At 41.5% G+C, this 24,510-nt stretch overlaps 1 protein-coding gene across 3 annotated transcripts in view; it reads right to left on the bottom strand.

Annotated features, from left to right (window-relative positions):
* The window catches only part of LOC311149310 (formin-binding protein 1-like), a 70,001-nt gene that overhangs the window by 40,990 nt on the left and 4,501 nt on the right, over positions 1–24,510 (bottom strand). The window contains exon 1 of one of the 3 annotated variants that reach the window (XM_084186450.1): positions 12,280–12,430. The exons of 1 other annotated variant lie outside the window; for it this stretch is intronic. In XM_084186450.1, the coding sequence (XP_084042576.1) occupies positions 12,280–12,312 (33 nt within the window). In that variant the 5' untranslated portion in view covers positions 12,313–12,430. Of the gene's footprint in view, positions 1–12,279; positions 12,431–24,510 lie in introns of those variants that run through there. One more of the 3 variants, XM_084186448.1, reaches the window with a different exon arrangement.

Raw genomic sequence — 24,510 nt, 5'->3', positions numbered from 1 at the left:
AGCAAAAATCAAGAATTTGCTTGGTAACAGCAGATAATCCCCTCCTGGATCGAGAGCCTTGCTTGCTAATATTTGTTTTGTGTGTGCAGCAAACCGTGAGTAGCATTTTTGAGGTATTTGTATACTTGTATAGTTTAGGTCAGAAACCGTACAAAATGTTCTCGCTCGTAAGCATTTAGGTTAGCATTCTCTACGGGATTAAACATTTACTTGTTAGCATTGCTAACCTTTGGATTACAGAGTATCAGTGGGGTTTGAAAACAGCACCCCTTGTGTTCAGTGCCGGTATTATTGAATATCCCTGTATGGCACAAGGTCGGTATGAAGGTATGACAATCTGGATACCGCCCAAGCCTATTCAAGATAGATAGATTTATAAACTGGATGGTTCGAGCACCGAATGCTGATAGGCTGAAAGCCGTGGTATATCAGACCGTATACCATGGGTATGACAAAACATTTCTTTCTACTCTTCTAATTATGTTGATAACCAATTTATAATAGCAATAAGGCACCTCGGGGGTCTGTGATATATGGCCAACATACCACGGCTAAGGGCTGTATCCAGGCACTCCGCATTGCGTCTTGCATAAGAACAGCCCTTAGCCGTGTTATATTGGCCATATATCACACCCCCTCAGGCCTTATTGCTTAAATATATATGAATGAATGAATGAATGAATGAATGAATGAATGAATGAATGAATGAATGAATGAATGAATGAATGAATGAATGAATGAATGAATGAAGAGAGAGGTCCTAGCCTACCTCTTTCAGGTAATACATTCAATGCAGTACTAGCCTTATACAGTTGAAGTCAGAAGTTTACATACACTTAGGTTGGAGTCATTAAAACTAGTTTTTCAACCACTCCACAAATTTCTTGTTAACAAACTATAGCTTTGGCTATAATTTTTCCAACAATTGTTACAGACAGATTATTCCACTTATAATTGACTGTATCACAATTCCAGTGGGTCAGAAGTTTACATACACCAAGTTGACTGTGCCTTTAAACAGCTTGGAAAATTCCAGAAAATTATGTCATGGCTTTAGAAGCTTCTGATAGGCTAATTGACATCATTTGAGTCAATTGGAGGTGTACCTGTGGATGTATTTCAAGGCCTACCTTCAAACTCAGTGCCTCTTTGCTTGACATCATGGGAAAATGAAAATAAATCAGCCAAGACCTCAGAAAAAAAATTGTAGACCTCCACAAGTCTGGTTCATCCTTGGGAGCAATTTCCAAATGCCTGAAGGTACCACGTTCATCTGTACAAACAATAGTACGCAAGTATAAACACCATGGGACCACGCACCCGTCATACCGCTCAGGAAGGAGACGCGTTCTGTCTCCTATCGATGAACGTACTTTGGTGCGAAAAGTGCAAATCAATCCCAGAACAACAGCAAAGGACCTTATGAAGATGCTGGAGGAAACAGGTACAAAAGTATCTATATCCACAATAAAACGAGTCCTATATTGACATAACCTGAAAGGCCGCTCAGCAAAGAAGAAACCACTGCTCCAAAAACCGCCATAAAAAAGCCAGACTACGCTTTGCAACTGCACATGGGGACAAAGATCGTACTTTTTGGAGAAAGGTCCTCTGGTCTGATGAAACAAAAATATAACTGTTTGGCCATAATGACCATCGTTATGTTTGGAGGAAAAAGGGGGTACCTTGCAAGCCAAAGAACACCATCCCAACCGTGAAGCACGGGGGTGGCAGCATCATGCTGTGGGGGTGCTTTGCTGCAGGAGGGACTGGTGCACTTCACAAAATAGATGGCATCATGAGGAAGGAAAATTATGTGGATATATTGAAGCAACAGCTCAAGACATCAGTCAGGAAGTTAAAGCTTGGTCGTAAATGGGTCTTCCAAATGGACAATGACCCCAAGCAGGGTTTTTCTTTATTGATGCTATTTTCTACATTGTATAATAATAGTGAAGACATCAAAACTATGAAATAACACATATAGAATCATGTAGTAACCCAAAAAGTGTTAAACAAATCAAAATATATTTTAAATTTGAGATTCTTCAAATAGCCACCCAGCTTCATGGTTTATACCAGGTGTGTAATTCCAGTCCATATAATACAGTATAATAGAGTCCACACTCAAAAAGATTAGCTTACTGGAGATTGTTTCATTTACTTACCCAAGAGAGCATAGCTACATCTATGGGCTGTTGTTTTTCTGTCATGTGTAATGTGCAGTAGCCTATATATCATATATGTTTTGAATAACGGCACAATCATTTGGGCTTTTTTGGGCTTGGGATCATAAAATGTCTAATGTATGGCTAATGTATGGCTCAGGTCACTTCAGGCTTTAATTTTCATGCCAATGAAAGCTCTAATCAAATCCAGATTTATATATCCATATTTATATGCTTTAGAAGGACACTTCCGGTTTGAGTGGGAAATACCGGGTTACCCGGAAAATATTCTACCCTAGTACACACACAAGCCAGGAAGGAAGAGCATATGTGTGTGCATCCACATTCAACACACACACACACACACACACACACACACACACACACACACACACACACACACAGAGAAAGACAGATGCACACAACACAAGAATACCATCATTTCCTACTTCTATACAGTACAATTTAAATATTTCCGTTCCATGTACTTGCGACCTGCCATGTTATGTGCCCTGGACGTGTAGTTCCTGTTCTAATAAGGAGCTTGGGAATGTTGTTCCGTCCCAACTCCTCAGCGTGATGGCTGGGGGCGAACATTCACAGGACAGTACACACATCTACTGTGGGAGAGAAACTTGAATCAAAGCTCAGAGAGACCTGTTCATTAACAGTGTTAATAACACAGTCAACCCAACTAATGGTACCAGACCACATAAACACAGAGCCAATCCTCCTGAGGCCATGTAGTGTGGTTTAGTTTAGTAACCTTGAGACAGGTCTGCGGTTTATATATCCACACCCAGAGGTCTCTTGGCTGTGGTTTGATAGAGCCTGACTGAATGGAGTTGTGGGTGTTTTTTTCTCTTCATATCACAGATATTTGATTACTCTAGAGTTGTCATAGGTACACTACACGCCTCTATATTTAATCCTGAAAAAAACCTGGTCGGGTTTCATAGCAACCCGATCTGCCCATTGTCTGCTCTGTTCCTTCTGCAAAAAAACACCCCAACCCTGTTGTGCAAGTTGAGTGTTTTTTCTGCAGCTTCCAGTCACAAGGCAGGCATGGCTGGGTGAGGGTGACATTTCTGTCACTAGCAATCGAGGCCTGTGGAGTTACATGGAAGCTAGGGATATCAGAATATTAGAGCAATATTAGCACACAAATGCTAATGGAGGTTGTTGATGTTACAGGCTCTTCCTGTAAACTAATGAAAATAGATACAGATAAACAAGTTGAATACTTGATCGAGACAGATGGTCACAGTTTCTGTCACTTAAAATGATTAGCCTATTTATTTCTTGTTCATCAATAAAACATGAGGGCTTGATTATGTTGTCCTGGCAGTAAATACAAGACAACATGCCTCATCTTGCACCTGTTATAGTGCTCCCAGGTTCCTTTGAGTTCGCATGTATCATGTAGGGTGGCAGAAGGCACTGTGAGGAGTGGATAGGGTGGCCAGACAGGCAGCCTGGGTGCCAGGCCAGCACACTGACCATCCTGCAGATACATGCCATTTATCAGCCTCTGGGCCTAATGAGACACACACTGGCACAGAACATGGCAGAGAGAGGGACAAAACACGACTACAGTGATTGACCCATTCACCTTACCTGGATGTACCAGAGTTTAGTGAAAGAGAAATCATGTGAATGCCTAATGCCTAAAATGTCATACAGAAACACCCTACTACTTGAAAGGATGTGCCTGTCTATGACTTTCCTTGTCATACAGCCGAACTGCTTTGATGTCACATGGTTCCCTGACTCCCTGTTGATATGATCAGCGCAGTGTGCGAGTGTCTCACAAGAGGCCAACCCATGTTAATGCATGTAGGGCTATCTGCTCTCGTGCATCTTTCTTATTGTGTGTATATCTTTGAACACTGGGCTAACTACCGTAATTTTCGGACTATAAGCCGCGCCTTTTTTCCCATTTTTCGACCCAGCGGCTTATATAACGGTGCGGCTAATCTATGGATTTTTACAGCTAACGGCCACTAGAAGACCTCCTAAATCTATGGATTTTACAGGTTACAGTCCACCAACTTTAACTCTATGACCGGTCCGCGCCCCCCACCTTTAAGCGGCGGGCTCCAGCAGAAAAAGCTGGAGGCCGGAAAAGAGTGAGACAGGTAGCGCGCAAAAGTAAAAGTGGAACCGAGAGTGGTACGAGAGACAGAACGAGAGACAGAACGAGAGCAAGACAGACAGACAGACATTACGAGAGCGAGACAGTTTGTGCAAAGGAAGTTTTCATGCACAAACCCTCATTATGGAAAACAAACGTAGAAATGCATATGATGCAGCTTTTAAGTTAAAGGCATTCAATCTAGCTGTCAAAACATCCACGATCATTAACGGGTTCCGAAAGGCTGGACTGCTGCGTGATGAAGAGGAGGACGCCGCCACAGCTGAGGCCCTTCAGAGGCTGTTCGATTCCGACAGTGACGAAGAGGAGTTCGTTGGTTTTGAGAGCGACAACGAAGGAGAGAGGAGAGTGGCTGACGAAGCCACCCTGAGCCTGTTCGTTTCCGACACTGAAGATGAGGACTTTGGTGGTTTTAGTACGCAGGAAGAAGACGGAGATGAGGATTAATGACTTGACTTTTCTGGTTACAGCCGTGTACTGCACCTTTGCCTAAAAGATGAAGACGAGGATTAATGACTTTTCTGGTAGGCTGATTACCGTATATTTTAAGCAGCCGTGTTGCTGCAACTTTAGGCTTACGCGCTTACTGTCGTGTTACAGGCACTTTATTTTGCACTTTCAAAAAAACACATTTAATTTAGCCATTGATATTGCCTCGTCAAGCGCTGTAAGCTTTGTTTTTTGTTATGGTACTACTGTAGGCTATAATGTAGATAAATATTCAAAGATGTGCACACTTTTTCAAGGTTTTTCAAAAATAACCAAAGTTAAGTGGTTAAATGATTGTGACGCTATTAACTAATTTTGCTGGGGAACCCCTAGCACTCCCTCAAGGACCACTGGTTGAAAACCACTGCTGTAGATCACTGCCGGTATGTGCGCTGGGAGCGCACCGTTTAAGTTTGAAAGTTGAAAAGTTTGTGTGTCTGAAACGCTGTGTGATACAGTACAGTTTACACAGCACAGTATATGTTCTGTAGCTACTATTGCACTAAATGGTAACACTTGAATACGTTATGCAAATATGCAACTTGTTTGTTGAAATGTTAATAAATGGGAGCTTCCTCAAGCAGCCATCTCTTTCCCGACAATCCCCTCTGTGCACGAACCCTTACATATGGTAATTAAACATTAAAACAACTGCGGCTTATAGTCCAGTGCGGCTTATATATGTACACATCATTCAATATCATTCAATTTAGCTGCTGCGGCTTATACTCCGGTGCGCCTTATAGTGCGGAAAATACGGTACTTGTCTACAGGTATGTGGTTAGAAAAACAGTCCCCTGGCCTGACATAGCCTCTCTGTTAGTCAGAATGCTGAGGTGGCACAACGTTTGTTTGGCCAAGAGGGCAAGGCATGGCCAGAGAGTAAACACCTGCTACGGCTGCTGCACGCAAGCACGCATGTCACATGCACAACACAGTCACACACACACACACGTGACGTCATGGTCCAACCTCAGGGCCTAAGTCTGTGTAGAAAGGGCACCTCCACAGCTGGCTGCTAACCTGACAGCTTTCATATCTCAGTAAGCAGACAAGAGCTCTGCCTGCATGACATATGGAATACCCAACACCTACAAGCCTGACTCTAATGCCCAGACACACAGGATAAAAATGGAAAGGCCTGCCATGCCTTGAGGAAGTCAAATCCGAGTTCCAATGTTAGGAGTGATCAAGAAACCACAGAAGTTTGATGTGACAGTGGTGCGGGGTTGTTGAAGTATCTGTACTACTGCTTGGCCATGGTGACTTACTGACTTAATACACACACCAGGGATTCCGTTAGCCGGTAAAAGAGGATAAATAAAATTGGCACCGGCCAAAGCAACAACAAAAATCCCACTGCCAAATAATACTTCATTGACGGATATACCAGTTGATGTAAATACATTTGACCGGTCATGCTTATCGGTCTATAGGTTAATTTGCATAAGTTTGTGGAATTAAATTGGCGAATGTGTATATTCGTTATGCATCTTATTTATCACACTCTCACAGCATACAAATACAGAGCCTTTGAACGGAAAATCTGTAGGACAGCACTTTTAAGCCCAATCATTGCGCAACAATTTTAAAAGCAATCGTGTGTTAAAAATAGTTTTGGGGCCACGATTAAAAAGAGCTACTATTTTTATTTCTCAACTGGTAATTGCATAGGCAACAGAAGGCAGACTTCATCAGTGCGTCACACCACTTTTCAATGAGCTGGAGGCAGAATGCATTTAGAAAATGTAATTGTTTAAAACCTGAACGTTTTACTGCAAATTATGAGGCATGTTTTACCTTGCTTCAAAGTAGCCTAGGCAAAATCCGACCATATCCATGGAGGCAATTATTTTATAAATGAATGGTCCCGTGTAGCCATGGCGTTTGCAACGCCAGGGTTGTGGGTTCGATTCCCACGGGGGGCCAGTATGAAAATGTATGCACTCACTAACTGTAAGTCGCTCTGGATAAGAGCGTCTGCTAAATGGCTAAAATGTAAAATGTAATAAAACCAGTAGCCTCTCTCTCTCTCTCTCTCTCATGTTCTATTTGTTTTCAACTTTATTTTATTGTCCGGTAGCCAAATGCACATTCGCGCGTAGACTACTGCCTTGTGCGCATTACTGCGCTAATAATGTTCAGAAATAATAGTTTATCAACATTTTAAGCTAAACGTTCTGATCTGCTGCATCAGACTCATTGCTTTTTAACGTTTTTTTTTTTTTTTTTGCCTAGGCCTACTGGTTGGATGAATTTGGGATCTATCGTCCCACAACTGTACCAGAGTCTGTTTGGGCCATTTCTTTTTCGAAAAGCTGACCAATAGAAAAGGTACACTTTTCTACTAGATTGACATAGGCTCATAGGCGGCACGTACATAAGGCTAGGGGAAGCTTTCCCTAAATTTCATTCCAGTATGAAAATGTATGCACTCACTAACTGTAAGTCGCTCTGGATAAGAGCGTCTGCTAAACGACTAAAATGTCAAATGTTAAATTGCCAAAATTATATAGCCTACTCCTGTCTAAACATAAATAAATAAAATCATTCAAAATAGGTTACTAAAACATGATTTGGCCACAGAGGATCATTAGCTTCCCCTAGCAAAAAATAAATCAATAAATCACAATGCCTACAGTCGGAAGGAAAGGTAGCGCGCGCGGCAAATACCAAATAGATAATTGTTGAGTTGCGATTGTCAGTGAAAAGAGGCCCAAGCCAGGCATATCGCAATATTTCTAAATTAAATTGCGGAAAAACATCGTTTGGAAAGAGAAGACAATGAAAATACTCTAATCTGTCTTTTAGTTATCAAAATTCTCAACTTAATTGAGCAAACTACAGTAGGCCTATAACCTATTCTTATTGGCAACAGCAGAGAGCATCGGTCATGTCACCGGTGAGTGTGCAATGTGCATATTCACTATCATTGAAGGGTCAATGCCACTTAAGTTTGTTTTTGGACAATAATTTCCTCCTCCAGTTTAGATGGACGTCATACTCTATCTGTGTCTCCCCTTCTCGTAGGCCTATTATTTGGACATTGTTTTCATTTATCTGTTTGTCAGTGTCAGCAGAGTAGGCTACCCTGTAATTTGACGTATTAAAAAATATTCTGCTAATCTCTGTAGTCATATAAAGTGTAGCAGAATTGCATGAAATGTGTTTATAAAAAAGGCCATATTTTTCCTGTGCAAAGAAAGAAAAAACGTATCTGATATAGCCTGAGCCTCTACGCCAGCCTCAACAAGACTCAGTCGCGGGCCAATTTCTTTTTAGCGGAAGGGCAAGGGGCCGGAAAACAATTAAAAAGAAATTGTAGACAAAAATTGACAGCAAGAAGCCCAAACAGATATATTTCACTAAAACATAATAATTTCAAACCTTGCTTACATTTGTATACGATCACATACCGTATATAGAGTGTGTGTGTATATACGTGCCATCGGAAAGTATTCAGACCACTTCACTTTTTCCACACTGTTACATTACAGCCTTACTCTAAAATTGATTAAATTGTTTTCTTTCCTCATCAATTTACACACAATATCCCATAATGACAAAGCAAAAACAGGTTTGTAGAATTTTTTGCTAATTTATCAAATAAAATAAAACTGAAATATTACATTTACATAAGTATTCAGACCCTTTACTCAGTACTTTGTTGAAGCACCTTTGGCAGCGATTATAGCCTAGAGTCTTCTTGGGTATGACGCTACAAGCTTGGCACACCTGTATTTGGGGAGTTCTCCCATTCTTCTCTGCAGATCCTCTCAAGCTCTGTCAGGTTGGATGGGGAGTGTTGCTGCACAGCTATTTTCAGGTTTATCCAGAGATGTTCGATCGGGTTCAAGTCCGGGCTCTGGCTGGGACACTCAAGGACATTGAGAGATTTGTCCCGAACTACTCCTGCGTTGTCTTGGCTGTGTGCTTGGGTCATTGTCCTGTTGGAAGGTGAACCGTCGCCCCAGTCTGAAGTCCTGAGCGCTCAGGAGCAGGTTTTCATCAAGGATCTCTCTGCTCCGTTCATATTTGCCTCGATCCTGACTAGTCTCCCAGTCCCTGCTGCTGAAAAACATCCCCACAGCATGATGCTGCCACCACCATGCTTCACTGTAGGGATGGTACCAGGTTTCTTCCAGACGTGACGCTTGGCATTCAGGCCAAAGAGTTAAATCTTAGTTTCATCAGACCAGAGAATCTTGTTTCTCATGGTCAGAGTCTTTATGTGCCTTTTGGCAAACTTCAAGCGGGCTGTCATGTGCCTTTTACTGAGGAGTGGCTTCCGTCTGGCCACTCTACCATAAAGGCCTGATTGTTGGAGAGCTGCAGAGATGGTTGTCCTTCTGGAAGATTCTCCCATCTCCACAGAGGAACTCCGGAGCTCTGTCAGAGTGAAAATCGGGTTCTAGGTCACCTCCCTGACCAAGGCCCTTCTCCCCGATTTGCTCAGTTTGGCCAGGAGGCCAGCTATAGGAAGAGTCTTGGTAGTTCCACATTTTTTCCATTTAAGAAAGATGGAGGCCACTGTGTTCTTGGGGACCTTCAATGCTGCAGAAATGTTTTGGTACCCTTCGCTAGACCTGTGCCTCAACACAATCCTGTCTCAGAGCTCTAGGGACAATTCCTTCGACCTCATGGCTTGGCTTTTGCTCTGACATGCACTGTCAACTGTGGGACTTTATATAGACAGGTGTGTGCCTTTCCAAATCATGTTCAATCAATTGAATTTACCACAGGTGGACTCCAATCAAGTCATAGAAACATCAAGGATGATCAATGGAAACAGGATGCACCTGAGCTCAATTTCGAGTCTCATAGCAAAGGGTCTGAATACTTAGGTAAATAAGGTATTTCTGTTTTATTTTTTTGAATAATGTGCAAAAATGTCTAAAAACCTGTTTTCACTTTGTCATTATGGGGTATTGTGAGTAGATTGATGAGGGTTATTTTTTAATCCATTTTAGAATAAGGTTGTAATGTAACAAAATATGGGAAAAGGGAAGGGGTCTGAATACTTTCCGAATGCAATGTAAATACAGTACCAGTCAAAAGTTTGGACACACCTACTCATTCCAGGGTTTTTCTTCATTTGTACTATTTTCTACATTGTATAATAATAGTGAAGACATCAAAACTATGAAATAACACATATGGAATCATGTAGTAACCAAAAAAAGTGTTAATCAAATCAAAATATATTTTATATTTGAGATTCTTCAAATAGCCTCCCTTTGCCTTGATGACAGAGTTGCAAAGAAAAAGCCATATCTCAGACTGCCCATCTTCATCTTTTATTTTTATTGGCCAGTCTGAGATATGTCTTGACAATAGTGACCCATCCACTTAGCTAGATGTGGCTTGGGGGTGGTTATAGCATTTCCTTCACATGACCCATCAATTTAGACAAGTGTGTCGGGTAAGCGTCATCTAATAATTATAAAATATTTTTATTTGGACACTTTCTGTTTTTAATGTTGCTACTATGCAAGTAACCATTTCACTGTACCGTTTACACCTTCGGTATCCTGCGCATGTGACAAATAAACTTCGATTTGATTTGATATAGTGTGTGTTTACCAGAGACGGTAATGTGAAGAACAACATGACCTGCACCAAAGTCAGATTAGGATATAGGCCAAGGACTAGATAATATTTTTACCTGGAGTTTTTCCTTATTGTAAGCTACTACTTTTACTACTTTTAGTCTTGAAATCTTTGGTTGTTTACTAAAACTACTCACTCTGTTTAGCACATGGCCTCACATGTGAATCTTAAAAGAGATGGGTGGGGCTAAGCTTAAGAGGGTGTGAACGATGCTGAATGGGTGTAGACAAAGAAGAGCTCTCTGGTAAGTGTACCAAAACATTCAAGGGCCATTTTCTCAAAAGTGGGGTTACAAGTTTATCAACTTTCAAAGCAGAATGACTTCCCCATTGTTCCTCAACTGCAGTGATATACAATTTTCTAGCTCCGAGTCTCTATTTTTATCCAACGGAAAAAACACAATTTCAAATTTTGCTACATAAGACCGAATCGAGGAGGTTGGTCACATATCTATTATGCGTGGGAATACTTTGGAACAGATTTCCGAAAATAAAATCACTTAGAGCTGGTGTTTATACAGTCTTTTATGTCCAACAACAACAAAAATTTGCGAACAGTGATTGAGTTATATTATTAGCCTAAATTATGAATATCCAATCTACTCATCATGAATAGTAGGCTATCTTACATAAGTCTGCAAATGTGATGATGCATGGAACGCTTTATTCTAAATGTACATTTTTATGGTGAAAATAAGCTTCCCCAAAATTGAAACTCATGTGCCGCCTATGCATAGGCTAGTGATCTTGCTGTTCGTTACTCGTCTTCTTGGCTGAGAAAAAGTAAATGTGAACATTATTCTAACATCTTCAAAGTGCGCGGTAAGGACATACGTCATTGCATCCTCGACTTGCATGCCCTGTTAAGATTAATTACCATGATCTAAATGTGATTTCTGTCATTCTGAGTACCGTGGGTGGATGCCCTAATCAAATGTCCTGTAAATTAAAATGCTGCCGGTCAAATGTCCGGCGCCACATTTTCATAACGGAAATCCTGACACACACTGACTCTGAGGGGAACCACAAATCACAATCAAGGAGAAGCACCACTGATTATCCCTCTCTCTCTCTAACAGCCCCCTTATTTCCTGCCTCTCTGAAGTATGGTTACAAAGTGCCCCTTAAATTGTGAACAAGACAGTCATCACATCCTCCTCCTCTCGCGGCCTGCTGGGCGATACACAGAGCAATACCACGGCTGACGTGACTAATAGCACACAGTGCAGTGGATCCTAGTGAGTTCATACTACTACTACTACTACTACTACTACTACTACTACTAAAGCCATTGGCTGCCTTTAAGGTGCCCCACCGGTAAAAAAAAAAAAGAGTCTCCAAACATCCGCTATCAATTAAGCTCCAGCAAGAAACTGTTTCTTTCCTGACATCCACTTGAGACAGAGAGAGGAGAGAAGGAGAGACAGAGAGAGAGAGAGAGAGTGGAGGAAAGGGCTGTATAGAGAGGAGAGAGGAGGACAGGGCTGTATACAAAGAAAAGAGAGAGGAGACAGAGGACAGAGCTGTAGAGAGAGAAATAAGATAGGAAGAGAGAATAGGGGAAGACGGGAACAGAGAGGGGGTTAGAGACAGAAATAGAGAATGGGGAGGGGGAAGAGAGAGAGAGAAGACCGGAGAAGACAGAATAGTGAAAGAGAGCAACAGAGAGAGGACACAGTCCACATGTCACCGGCACTGCCATAATGCGGCACATCACAAGTTCACAACTGGCTGGCCTCTGCGTTTTGTTTACTGGTCAGTTAGTATCTCCATGTAGCAGGAGCCTAAGCTTTAGCCCAGCCAGCCAGGTTTTTTCCAACTACTGTACTGAGGAAGCAGCAGCAGCAGCAGCACTGACCTCAACCAGATGACCTGCCCAAGCCACAAACATGAACCACCACAGCTATTATTTTCTGCACCAAACAGAAACGACTCTTCTCCCTCTGCGAGTGTATTATGACAGCACATCCATTCTCACTTAGTCTCCCTGCTGAATGACTAACCAGAAGGAGATAATGTTTTCAAAGTCAGGATGAGAATGTTTGTATGTTCTGCTGTCCTAGTAAATCATCTCCAGGACGTTTTTAATCAGAAGAGTCCAGGGAAGTTCCTGGCACAGCTGGTGGAGAGGCTGAGGGGGCAGCCAGGCCTGAAAGGGGGGTAAGCAAATATGTTGTGCCCTTGTGTCACTTGGCTGTCTTCCTAGCTCACTCCAGAGCCTGCTTCCAAACACACACACATATACACATACACACATATAATTACAGTGAGGGAAAAAAGTATTTGATCCCCTGCTGATTTTGTACGTTTGCCCACTGACAAAGAAATGATCTGTCTATAATTTTAATGGTAGGTTTATTTGAACAGTGAGAGACAGAATAACAACAACAAAATCCTGAAAAACGCATGTCAAAAATGTTATAAATTGATTTGCATTTTAATGAGGGAAATACGTATTTGACCCCTCTGCAAAACATTACTTAGTACTTGGTGGCAAAAACTTGTTGGCAATCACAGAGGTCAGACGTTTCTTGTAGTTGGCCGCCAGGTTTGCACACATCTCAGGAGGGATTTTGTCCCACTCCTCTTTGCAGATCTTCTCCAAGTCATTAAGGTTTCGAGGCTGATGTTTGGCAACTCAAACCTTCAGCTCCCTCCACAGATTTTCTATGGGATTAAGGTCTGGAGACTGGCTAGGCCACTCCAGGACCTTAATGTGCTTCTTCTTGAGCCACTCCTTTGTTGCCTTGGCCATGTGTTTTGGGTCATTGTCATGCTGGAATACCCATCCACGACCCATTTTCAATGCCCTGGCTGAGGGAAGGAGGTTCTCACCCAAGATTTGACGGTACATGGCCCCGTCCATCTTCCCTTTGATGCGGTGAAGTTGTCCTGTCCCCTTAGCAGAAAAACACCCCCAAAGCATAATGTTTCCACCTCCATGTTTGACGGTGGGGATGGTGTTCTTGGGGTCATAGGCAGCATTCCTCCTCCTCCAAACACGGCGAGTTGAGTTGATGCCAAAGAGCTCCATTTTGGTCTTATCTGACCACAACAATTTCACCCAGTTCTCCTCTGAATCATTCAGATGTTCATTGGCAAACTTCAGACGGGCATGTATATGTGCTTTCTTGAGCAGGGGGACCTTGCGGGCGCTGCAGGATTTCAGTCCTTCACGGCGTAGTGTGTTACAAATTGTTTTCTTGGTGACTATGGTCCCAGCTGCCTTGAGATCATTGACAAGATCCTCCCGTGTAGTTCTGGGCTGATTCCTCACCGTTCTCATGACCATTGCAACTCCACGAGGTGAGATCTTGCATGGAGCCCCAGGCTGAGGGAGATTGACAGTTATTTTGTGTTTCTTCCATTTGCGAATAATCGCACCAACTGTTGTCACCTTCTCACCAAGCTGCTTGGCGAGGGTCTTGTAGCCCATTCCAGCCTTGTGTAGGTCTACAATCTTGTCCCTGACATCCTTGGAGAGCTCTTTGGTCTTGGTAATGGTGGAGAGTTTGGAATCTGATTGATTGATTGCTTCTGTGGACAGGTGTCTTTTATACAGGTAACAAACTGAGATTAGGAGCACTCCCTTTAAGAGTGTGCTCCTAATCTCAGCTCGTTATCTGTATAAAAGACACCTGGGAGCCAGAAATCTTTCTGATTGAGAGGGGGTCAAATACTTATTTCCCTCATTAAAATGCAAATCAATTTATAACATTTTTGACATGCGTTTTTCTGGATTGTTTTGTTGTTATTCTGTCTCTCACTGTTCAAATAAACCTACCATTAAAATTATAGACTGATCATTTCTTTGTCAGTGGGCAAACGTACAAAATCAGCAGGGGATCAAATACTTTTTTCCCCTCACTGTATGTATATATATATATATATATATACACACATACATCCATCCATACATACACATATATATATATATATATATATATATATATATATACACAGTGGGGAAAAAAAGTATTTAGTCAGCCACCAATTGTGCAAGTTCTCCCACTTAAAAAGATGAGAGAGGCCTGTAATTTTCATCATAGGTACACGTCAACTATGACAGACAAAATGAGATTTTTTTTTCTCCAGAAAATCACATTGTAGGATTTTTTATGAATTTATTTGCAAATTATGGTGGAAAATAAGTATTTGGTCAATAACAAAAGTTTCTCAATACTTTGTTATATACCCTTTGTTGGCAATGACACAGGTCAAACGTTTTCTGTAAGTCTTCACAAGGTTTTCACACACTTTTGCTGGTATTTTGGCCCATTCCTCCATGCAGATCTCCTCTAGAGCAGTGATGTTTTGGGGCTATCGCTGGGCAACACAGACTTTCAACTCCCTCCAAAGATTTTCTATGGGGTTGAGATCTGGAGACTGGCTAGGCCACTCCAGGACCTTGAAATGCTTCTTACGAAGCCACTCCTTCGTTGCCCGGGCGGTGTGTTTGGGATCATTGTCATGCTGAAAGACCCAGCCACGTTTCATCTTCAATGCCCTTGCTGATGGAAGGAGGTTTTCACTCAAAATCTCACGATACATGGCCCCATTCATTCTTTCCTTTACACGGATCAGTCGTCCTGGTCCCTTTGCAGAAAAACAGCCCCAAAGCATGATGTTTCCACCCCCATGCTTCACAGTAGGTAGGTGAGATCTTGCGTGGAGCCCCAGATCGAGGGAGATTATCAGTGGTCTTGTATGTCTTCCATTTCCTAATAATTGCTCCCACAGTTGATTTCTTCAAACCAAGCTGCTTACCTATTGCAGATTCAGTCTTCCCAGCCTGGTGCAGGTCTACAATTTTGTTTCTGGTGTCCTTTGACAGCTCTTTGGTCTTGGCCATAGTGGAGTTTGGAGTGTGACTGTTTGAGGTTGTGGACAGGTGTCTTTTAAAATGATAACAAGTTCAAACAGGTGCCATTAATACAGGTAACGAGTGGAGGACAGAGGAGCCTCTTAAAGAAGAAGTTACAGGTCTGTGAGAGCCAGAAATCTTGCTTGTTTGTAGGTGACCAAATACTTATTTTCCACCATAATTTGCAAATAAATTCATTAAAAATCCTACAAATGTGATTTTCTGGAGAAAAAAATTCTCAATTTGTCTGTCATAGTTGACGTGTACCTATGATGAAAATTACAGGCCTCTCTCATCTTTTTAAGTGGGAGAACTTGCACAATTGGTGGCTGACTAAATACTTTTTTCCCCCACTGTATATATATATATATATATATATATATATACACATACACACACATACATACATTATAGTCCTCCAGTCCAGTGCAGCAGGCTGAGTCAGCCGAATGGACCGTAAATTAAAATCTTCCCTATGCAATCTGACAAGGTAATTTCAACGCTCTGCAGTCCTGAGCACTCCAAATGACAATCTTGATGATCAGTTAAAGGCTCTGAACTGAAAACTAATTTGAATATTTTACAGTACAATAGCCCTGTGATCCATGAGCAGCTTCCAGGAATATGAACTAGGCGGTTTGCCAAACAATCTTTTGGGATGTGTCCCTGCCTCCTCCGAAGAGAGATAGAGCGCGTGTGTGTGAGAGCTACGCATGCGTGTGAGAGAGAAATCAGAACGCCACTGTTTCTGTCTGCCCCAGTGCCTGGTACGTGAAGTGACAGTTAAAAGACATTCCTTGGTAGATGCTGGCTGTGGTGATGTAGTGTAGGCCCCAACACGGTCCTGTCATCTGTCCCTGTCAACGCCTTTGTTCCCCACGTCCCAGCCCACCAGCACAGAGGTCACTGAAGAGAACATAATGCTTGAACATCCTATCCCGTTTGTATGATGACTTAGGGGCCATCAAATGTTATGTTGTACTGTATAATTCCGAGTAGGACTGATTTTGCAAAGAAAGCTTGTGAAGGAGAGACCAGGGGCAATTGTAAAATAAAATTGTATTTGACTCTATTGCTGAGTGACCACTTGAACTATGCCAGTAATGTTTTTATAGAAGAAACTTACTTCGGTCTCCAAATCATTCATAGGTCTGTACATAAGTCTCAAATCTCTGGAAGACTGAAAAAGGTTTCCCTCAACAATTTCCCTGTATTTAGCACCATCCATCATTCCTTCAATTCTGACCAGTTTCCCAGTCCCTGCCGATGAAAAACATCCCCACAGCATGATGCTGCCACCACCATGATTCAGTGTGGGGATGGTGTTCTCGGGTTGATGAGAGGTGTTGGCCTTTCAGAACAGGTGTATATATACACTGAGATCATGTGACAGATCATGTGACACTTAGATTGCACACAGGTGGACTTTATTTAACTAATTATGTGACTTCTGAAGGTAATTGGTTGCACCATATCTTATTTAGGGGCTTCATAGCAAAGGGGGTGAATACATGCACACGCACCACTTCTCCGTTATAATTTTTTTGGGAATATTTTTGAAACAAGTAATTTTTTTCATTTCACTTCACCAATTTGGACTATTTTGTGTATGTCCATTTAAATTACAGGTTGTAATGCAACAAAATAGGAAAAACGCCAAAGGGGATGAATACTTTTGTAAGGCACTGTAAATTCACTTAAAGCTGCAATACAGTGCATTCGGAAAGTATTCAGACCCCTGGAGTTTTTCCACATTTTGTTACGTTACAGCCTTATTCTAAAATTGATTAAATTGTTTTTTTTTCTCCTCATCAATCTACACACAATTCCCAATAATAACAATTCAAAAACAGGTTTTTAGAAATGTATAAAAAAATAAAAACTGAAATATCACATTTACATAAGTATTCAGACCCCTTACTCAGTACTTTGTTGAAGCACCAATCAGGCCTTTCTGGTAGAGTGGCCAGACAGAAGGCACTCCTCAGTAAAAGGCACATGACAGCCCGCTTGGAGTTTACCAAAAGGCACCTAAATGACTCTGACCATAAGAAACAAGATTCTCTGGTCTGATGAAACCAAGATTGAACTCTTTGGCCTGAATGCCAAGCGTCACGTCTGGAGGAAACCTGGCACCATCCCTATGGTGAAGCATGGTGGTGGCAGCATCATGCTGTGGGGATGTTTTTCAGCGGCAGGGACTGGGAGACTAGTCAGGATCGAGGGAAAGGACCTCAGACTGGGGCAAAGGTTCACCTTCCAACAGGACAACGACCCTAAGCACACAGCCAAGACAACGCAGGAGTGGCTTCGGGACAAATCTCTGAATGTCCTTGAGTGGCCCAGCCAGAGCCCGGACTTTAACCAGATCGAACATCTCTGGAGAGCCCTGAAAATAGCTGTGCAGCGACGCTCCCCATCCACCCTGACAGAGCTTGAGAGGATCTGCAGAGAATAATGGGAGAAACTCCCCAAATACAGGTGTGCCAAGTTTGTAGTGTCATACCCAAGAAGACTCTAGGCTGTAATCATTGCCAAAGGTGCTTCAACAAAGTACTGAGTAAAGGGTCTGAATACTTATGTAAATATGATATTTCCATTTTATATTTATTATACATTTTCAAACATTTCTAAAAACCTTGTCATTATGGGGTATTGTGTGTAGACTGATGAGGGAAATAAAACTATTTAATTCATTTTAGAATAAGGCTGTAAAGTGACAAACTGTGGAAAAGTCAAGGGGTCTAAATAATTTCCGAATGCACTGTATATCCTCTTGAATGGATGCCAGTTCAGTGATGATGCATCAGGTTCCGCTTTCTATCGCAATTTGACAAGACGTCAAAGCATTAGGAATTCTATTTAGAAAGCGTGGTAATTTTTGCAAAAACTCCAACTTCAAAAACTAACAATATTCTTAATACAGTCTTTTTCATTACTCTCACATGTCTGGTTTGTTTGCCAAATGTACGTTTGGAACATAGGCTCTAAAATGCCTGTTGTAGCCTCTGTGACAAAAGTGTCCTTGGGAACGCAGCTAATGCCTCCAATAAGGTGAATGAAAACCCATTTGACCACCCTCTAAATTTACACACTCATGAAGTGGTAGACTTTTTGAAACTGTTATGTCCTGGGTTCATACAGGTAGAAGATCTGCTGACTCTTCCACACAACACAGTAAGAGGACCCTGTGGGTGTAAAGTAAGCTTATTGCTCTGGAGCACTGAAGGCTTTTGACACTGCTGCAATTGATGTCTGTCTGATGCCTTTCCTCAATGTGTACAAAACAGCATGCAAACTCAGCCAGGTGATTTGTTGTGATTCTTATCTGTACTGTGGACATCCTTACTACAAACATGCATATCACCTGAACTCTTGCGCTGCACCATATTCAATAACTCTTTAAACCAGGCATAGCATGATGTTGTAATTAACAAAAATACAAGTTTTGAACATGTATTTGAAACATTGAATGGAGACTGAGTACTGTCACGGCAAGTTATTTTGTGCCAAACAAACCCTGTCCTGGTGTCCCACTTCTGTTTGATTAATTTCTGCTTTTGTTCCAAGAACTCTGAGCATTTGGCAGCCATTGTTCTGCGAGCATGGAAAATGAATTTAGCTTTAGCATGGCCTCTCTGGGAGTGGGTTGGAGTTGTATAAGAGGGTAACAGAGTTTATTTTTCACTTACTCCCCATTCGTTTTTTACTGGGCCTCTTGCAGCTTGACTAATAGTTTGGGTCTGTTTACATGAAGTGGAAAAAAAGACATGAGAAAGTGCACCGCACTGTTTCACCTTTTTGTTTAGATGACAAAGCAATGTATTGCTTATTGACCAGATAAATACAGACTGAACCACTTTATCTAGGGGGGATTGAGTTGTGTGTGTGCCAAGATTCCAGGAATGTTGTCGTTTGCACACATTTACTCTAGCCTACCTATTGATTCACAGGCTGTTGTTTTCCTTCCCAGACAGACAATGAGTCAAGTAGGATGAAGGCATGTGTAAGAAAGGAGAATTATCAGGCTGTGTTTTAGTGACCTGCATACTAACATGTTGACTGTGAGTTGTTTTTGCTGTGGAACCATAGGACAGACAGACAGGGGGTTGTTTGTATCCCAGGCAACATTTCACTAAGCTGACACTTTAGTACACAATGTGCTTGCTTGGTTACCCTCCTCTCAAAGAAGACTGACTTTAAAAAATATATAAATATAAGTCAGGTAGTCAACTTTCACAAAAAAAACGGGGATTTTGGCAGTGACCCAGACCAGACTAGTCCTGAGTATCAGGATCAGCCCATATGCTGCAGGCCAGGGGTAGACAACTAAATTAGATTCAGCCGTGGGCCCATTTTTGTCAGAGTGAAATGGTCAGGGTGCCAGAACATGATTATAATAATTTGTACACTGCAAATTGACCACAACTAAGCCCAAAAGGAGACTGTATTTGAAAATAACAATAGTTTCATATCTTGATAAAATTGAGGCACCATCACTTCCCTTTTTTTTAATTTGTGGGAATACTTGGGAACAGATTTCCTTAGTTAAACTCATTTTTAGCTGAATTATTGGTGATTTTACTATTTTTTTAACTAAACTTTGTCCCGTGGGCTGTCTGTTGCAGGCTGTGTTTTACAAGACAATCCTTTAGCAGTACAAGAAATGTAGGCCTAGTCTACAGAAGTTAATTATTTAACAGAGAAGTAGATTAGCCAAGATTTCCAGGCTCTTAAACTAACCTACACTCCAGTTGACACAGTGACTCAGACTAACCCTAGTGTTTCACATTTTTTTCTCCATTTATGTCATTTAGCAAACGCTCTTATCCAGAGTGACTTACAGAAACAATTCGGCTTAAGTGCCTTGCTCAAGAGCATACTCAACCAATTTTATTTTACCTAGTCGGCTCAGGAATTCAAACCAGCAACCTTTCGGTTACTGGCCCAACGCTCTTAACCGTATATGTTGCAGCAAGCCTATTCTATTTCTTTATTTTATGGTGAAATATTTCCTCCTCGGAGTCACAGTCAATTTTTCATATGCTCCAGAGGCTAGTGCTGAGCGATTAGAGCTTTTTGAGGTTGGTTTAGATAATGCATTTAATGTTTAAAATGTGTTATGTGCGTTCAATGCTGTAACACAGAATAAAACAATTAATAAAAGTCCCATGATGGCAGTGACTGCCCATGACTGTTTATCACTTATTAACCATCAGTTATTCACATTACTTTACGTTAATAAAATATTTAAGTTGTTGTGTATATTACATTTATTTTACTTGATGACTTTATTATTTCATTCCAAGTCATCATTTCACCTCTATAGAGCTGCTGCCTATGCTGTCTGACAAAATAACTATTTTAGTATGACCACTGAATACCAACTATCAATCACTTAGACCATGTATTTTCAAGAAACAGCTCCTAAGAAACTGCTCTCTATGTATCCCCTCTTGATCACACATTCTTCTGTCTCTTACATAGTAGGCATAAAAGAAACACATACCGGACAAGTTTAGCAACGCAATGGATTATGGTGATTGTAGTAAATTATCACGTTTTCTGCGCTAAACTATGTAGAACATTGGCCTGTTGGAAACTACAACTCCCTACTACATCACAATGTTCGGGCATATGATCTGATTTATCTCTAGAGAAACTGCAGTGCAATGAGCGCATTGAGCTCACAGAAAAAAAACGAACGAAATGGAATTCAAATAATTGAACCAACATCTGTCGATCAATTGTTTGAAAAACAAAAAAGAACCAACATTCCGGTTAATCGCTCAGCACTACCAGAGGCCTACGGGCCAAAGTCTCATACACTCATCATCTGAGACATAGCTTCACACACACACCACTGGTGTCTCCTCTACTCGGTTTACCCAGCAGAGAGATGGCGATAAGCTCTGCTTACTGGTCAAAGTCACCTTGAAATTGAGTGGGGGCGATATGAGCCCCTTGTATTGAATGGGACAGGAAGAGAAGAGGGGGTGGGGGATGCAGGCCTCATGGTCTGTGTCCCCATCACTCCTATCCTCCTCGGCGGACCCCCAGCCACACAATAAAGCTGTAGTGCTTTGTAGTGTCAGTACATGCCCATTTAGGTTCTCTCCCTGCTTGAAAGGTTTCAGTCAAATCTTGCCCTCTGCATGTTTGATGAGCAAATTTAGTTTCTTATACTGTCCTGAGCATCAATTTCCAAGAATTCAAACATGCATAATTATCATCACTACATGTTGGCTAAACATTGACATGATTTTACATTTGTCACCATTGTTGTCTATTGCTAGGCACATTAGGTTGTGTCATGGCTGCTGAGTTGGGGGCAATTGTAACACAGTGTTAAAATGAACCTGAGCCAAGCAGCCAAATGATTTTTTTTTTTTAAAGAAGTGATTTTAACTTTAGGATTGTATGAATGATACATTAATTATACAAAAACTAACTTTAAAATAGCCTTGAGGTCCTGTAGCGTGCCAAAGAAGTTGTAAAGGGATGTTACTGTAGACATTGGTAACATACACAGAAATAATTATATTTCTTGCAAAATCATTATATTTCTTGCAAAATCATTATATGTATATGATATGTATATGATATATATATATATATATATATATATATATATATATATCTTTTAATGTTTATGAATTAAGTTAAAGATGCACTATGCAGAAATCGCTCCTCCATTTCTTAGTTGCAAAAATTCTAATAGTAGGCCTAATTTAAGTTTGTGACAAAACAAGCAAGTATAGTGTAGAGCAGGACTGCCCAACCCTGTTCCTGGAAAGCTACCGTCCAGTAGGTTTTTGCTCCAACCCTAATCTAGCACACCTGATTCTAATAATTAGCAAGTTGATAAGATGAATCAGGTTAGTAACTACTGGGGTTGGAGCGAAAACCTACAGGAGGGTAGATCTCCAGAAACATGGTTGGGCAACCCTGGTGTAGAGAATCATTGTACAATCTAAACCGCTATGAAATATATTTTCCATAACCAAAAATATTGTATTTTCAGCTGTTTTGAAGCTGGTGTACAAAACCAAAAGTAAGGCGCAAAAACAATAATAATAAGAACGGGAAGCATAGAAATAACACAAACAGAACAGATCTACCGCTTCTTAGAGTTGCTTTCAATGAGTGACAGATCTATAACTCACATTTCTAAATTCAATTGATTGGACATGATTTGGAAAGGCACACACCTGTCTATATATGGTCCCACAGTTGACAGTGCATGTCAGAGCAAAAACCAAGCCATGAGGTCGAAGGAATTGTTCGTAGAGCTCAAGGCACAGATCTGGGGAAGGGTACCAAAGATTTTCTGCAGCTTGAAGGTCCCCAAGAAAACAGTGGCATCCATCATTCTTAAGTGGAAGAAGTTTCGAACCACCAAGACTCTTCCTAGAGCTGGCCGCCCAGCAAAACTGAGCAATCGGTGGAGAAGGGCCTTGGTCAGGGAGGTGACCAAGAACCCAATGGTTACTCTAACAGAGCTCCAGAGTTCCTCTGTGGAGATGGGAGAACCTTCCAGAAGGACAACCATTTCTGCAGCACTCCACCAATCAGGCCTTTATGGTAGAGTGGCCAGACGGAAGTCACTCTTCAGTAAAAGGCACAGCCCGCTTGGAGTTTGCCAAAAGGCGCCTAAAGTACTCTCAGACCATGAGAAACAAGATTCTCTGGTCTGATGAAACCAAGATTGAACTCTTTGGCCTGAATGGCAAGCGTCACGTCTGGAGGAAACCTGGCACCATCCCTACGTTGAAGCATGGTGGTGGCATCATGCTATGGGGATGTTTTTCAGCGGCAGGGACTGGGAGAATAGTCAGGATCGAACGGAGCAAAGTACAGAGAGATCCTTGATGAAAACCTGCTCCAGAGCGCTCAGGACCTCAGACTGGGGCGAAGGCTCACCTTCCAACAGGAGAAACGACCCTAAGCACACAGCCAAGACAATGCAGGAGTGGCTTCGGGACAAGTCTCTGAATGTCCTTGAGTGGCCCAGCCAGAGCCCGGACTTGAACCCCATCTAACATCTCTGAAGAGACCTGAAAATAGCTGTGCAGCAACGCTCCCCATTTAACCTGACAGAGCTTGAGAGGATCTGCAGAGAAGAATGGGAGAAACTCCCCAAATACAGGTGTGCCAAGCTTGTAGCTTCATACCCAAGAAGACTCGAGGCAGTAATCGCTGCCAAAGGTGCTTCAACAAAGTACTGAGTAAAGGGTCTGAATACTTATGTAAATGTGATTTTTCCATTTTATATTTATTATACATTTGCAAACATTTCTAAAAACCTGTTTTTGCTTTGTCATTATGGGGTATTGTGTGTAGTTTAAAAATAATCAATTTTAGAATAAAGCTGCAATGTAACAAAACGTGGAAAAGGTCAAGAGGTCTGAATATTTTCCGAATGCACTGTCAGTGTAACGTAATCATGCACTGCATTTTGGGAACTGGGTGCCTAACGTGTAATGACTTTAGGCTACTACAAACAAAGCACATAGCCTATAGGCTAGCTAGTGAACTCTCACAGTTAATCAATAAAGCCAATTAAGTTCAGCAATATGCTTAGTTACAGCCTATGGCTAGGTTACATGTTCCTGATAAGCTTAAAAAATAAGGGATTCTATGAAAGAGCATAGACATTGAGGTTACATGGCATATAAAATCCCTTTAGGGATGGGAAGAGTTGCAGGGACGAGAGTGGGGTCACATTTACAGAGCACACCAGCACAACAGGAAGAGCCCAGCAGCTGTGAATTTGAATGTGATTGTCAGAGGACATAGAGTATTAAAAGGTACAAAGCTATAATTGTGTGTAAATCTCTGTTGGATTGCACTCATTACCCTGGGGTTGTACTGTGCAGGAAATGTGTAAAGTGCCATAAAAAATATTAACATGATTCTACAAATTCGTTTTAAAACAGTTTTTTTATCTGAATTGTGCCAAGCCATCTTGAGAGAATACCATCTCTCTCCACCTTTATCCAGGTACAGTGCATGATCCCAAAAACCACAGATTAGAGGGAAAATCACAGACAGGAGATTGCCATGGCATGTAGACAAACACTAGTATTTTCACACTGCAAAATAAAATAACTCTTCATTTCAGCTGAGATTTTCAGTTTGGTCAATGTCCTACTGTTTTAATCTTATCAGCAGTGGATTTGAAATGTGTGCTCATGTAAAACCATTATCTTTGCTCCTGACTGG

This window comes from Coregonus lavaretus (assembly GCF_964263955.1).
Source record: "Coregonus lavaretus genome assembly, chromosome: 21".
Taxonomy (NCBI): Eukaryota; Metazoa; Chordata; class Actinopteri; order Salmoniformes; family Salmonidae; genus Coregonus; species Coregonus lavaretus.
This window is presented reverse-complemented; position numbering and strand designations above follow the sequence as displayed.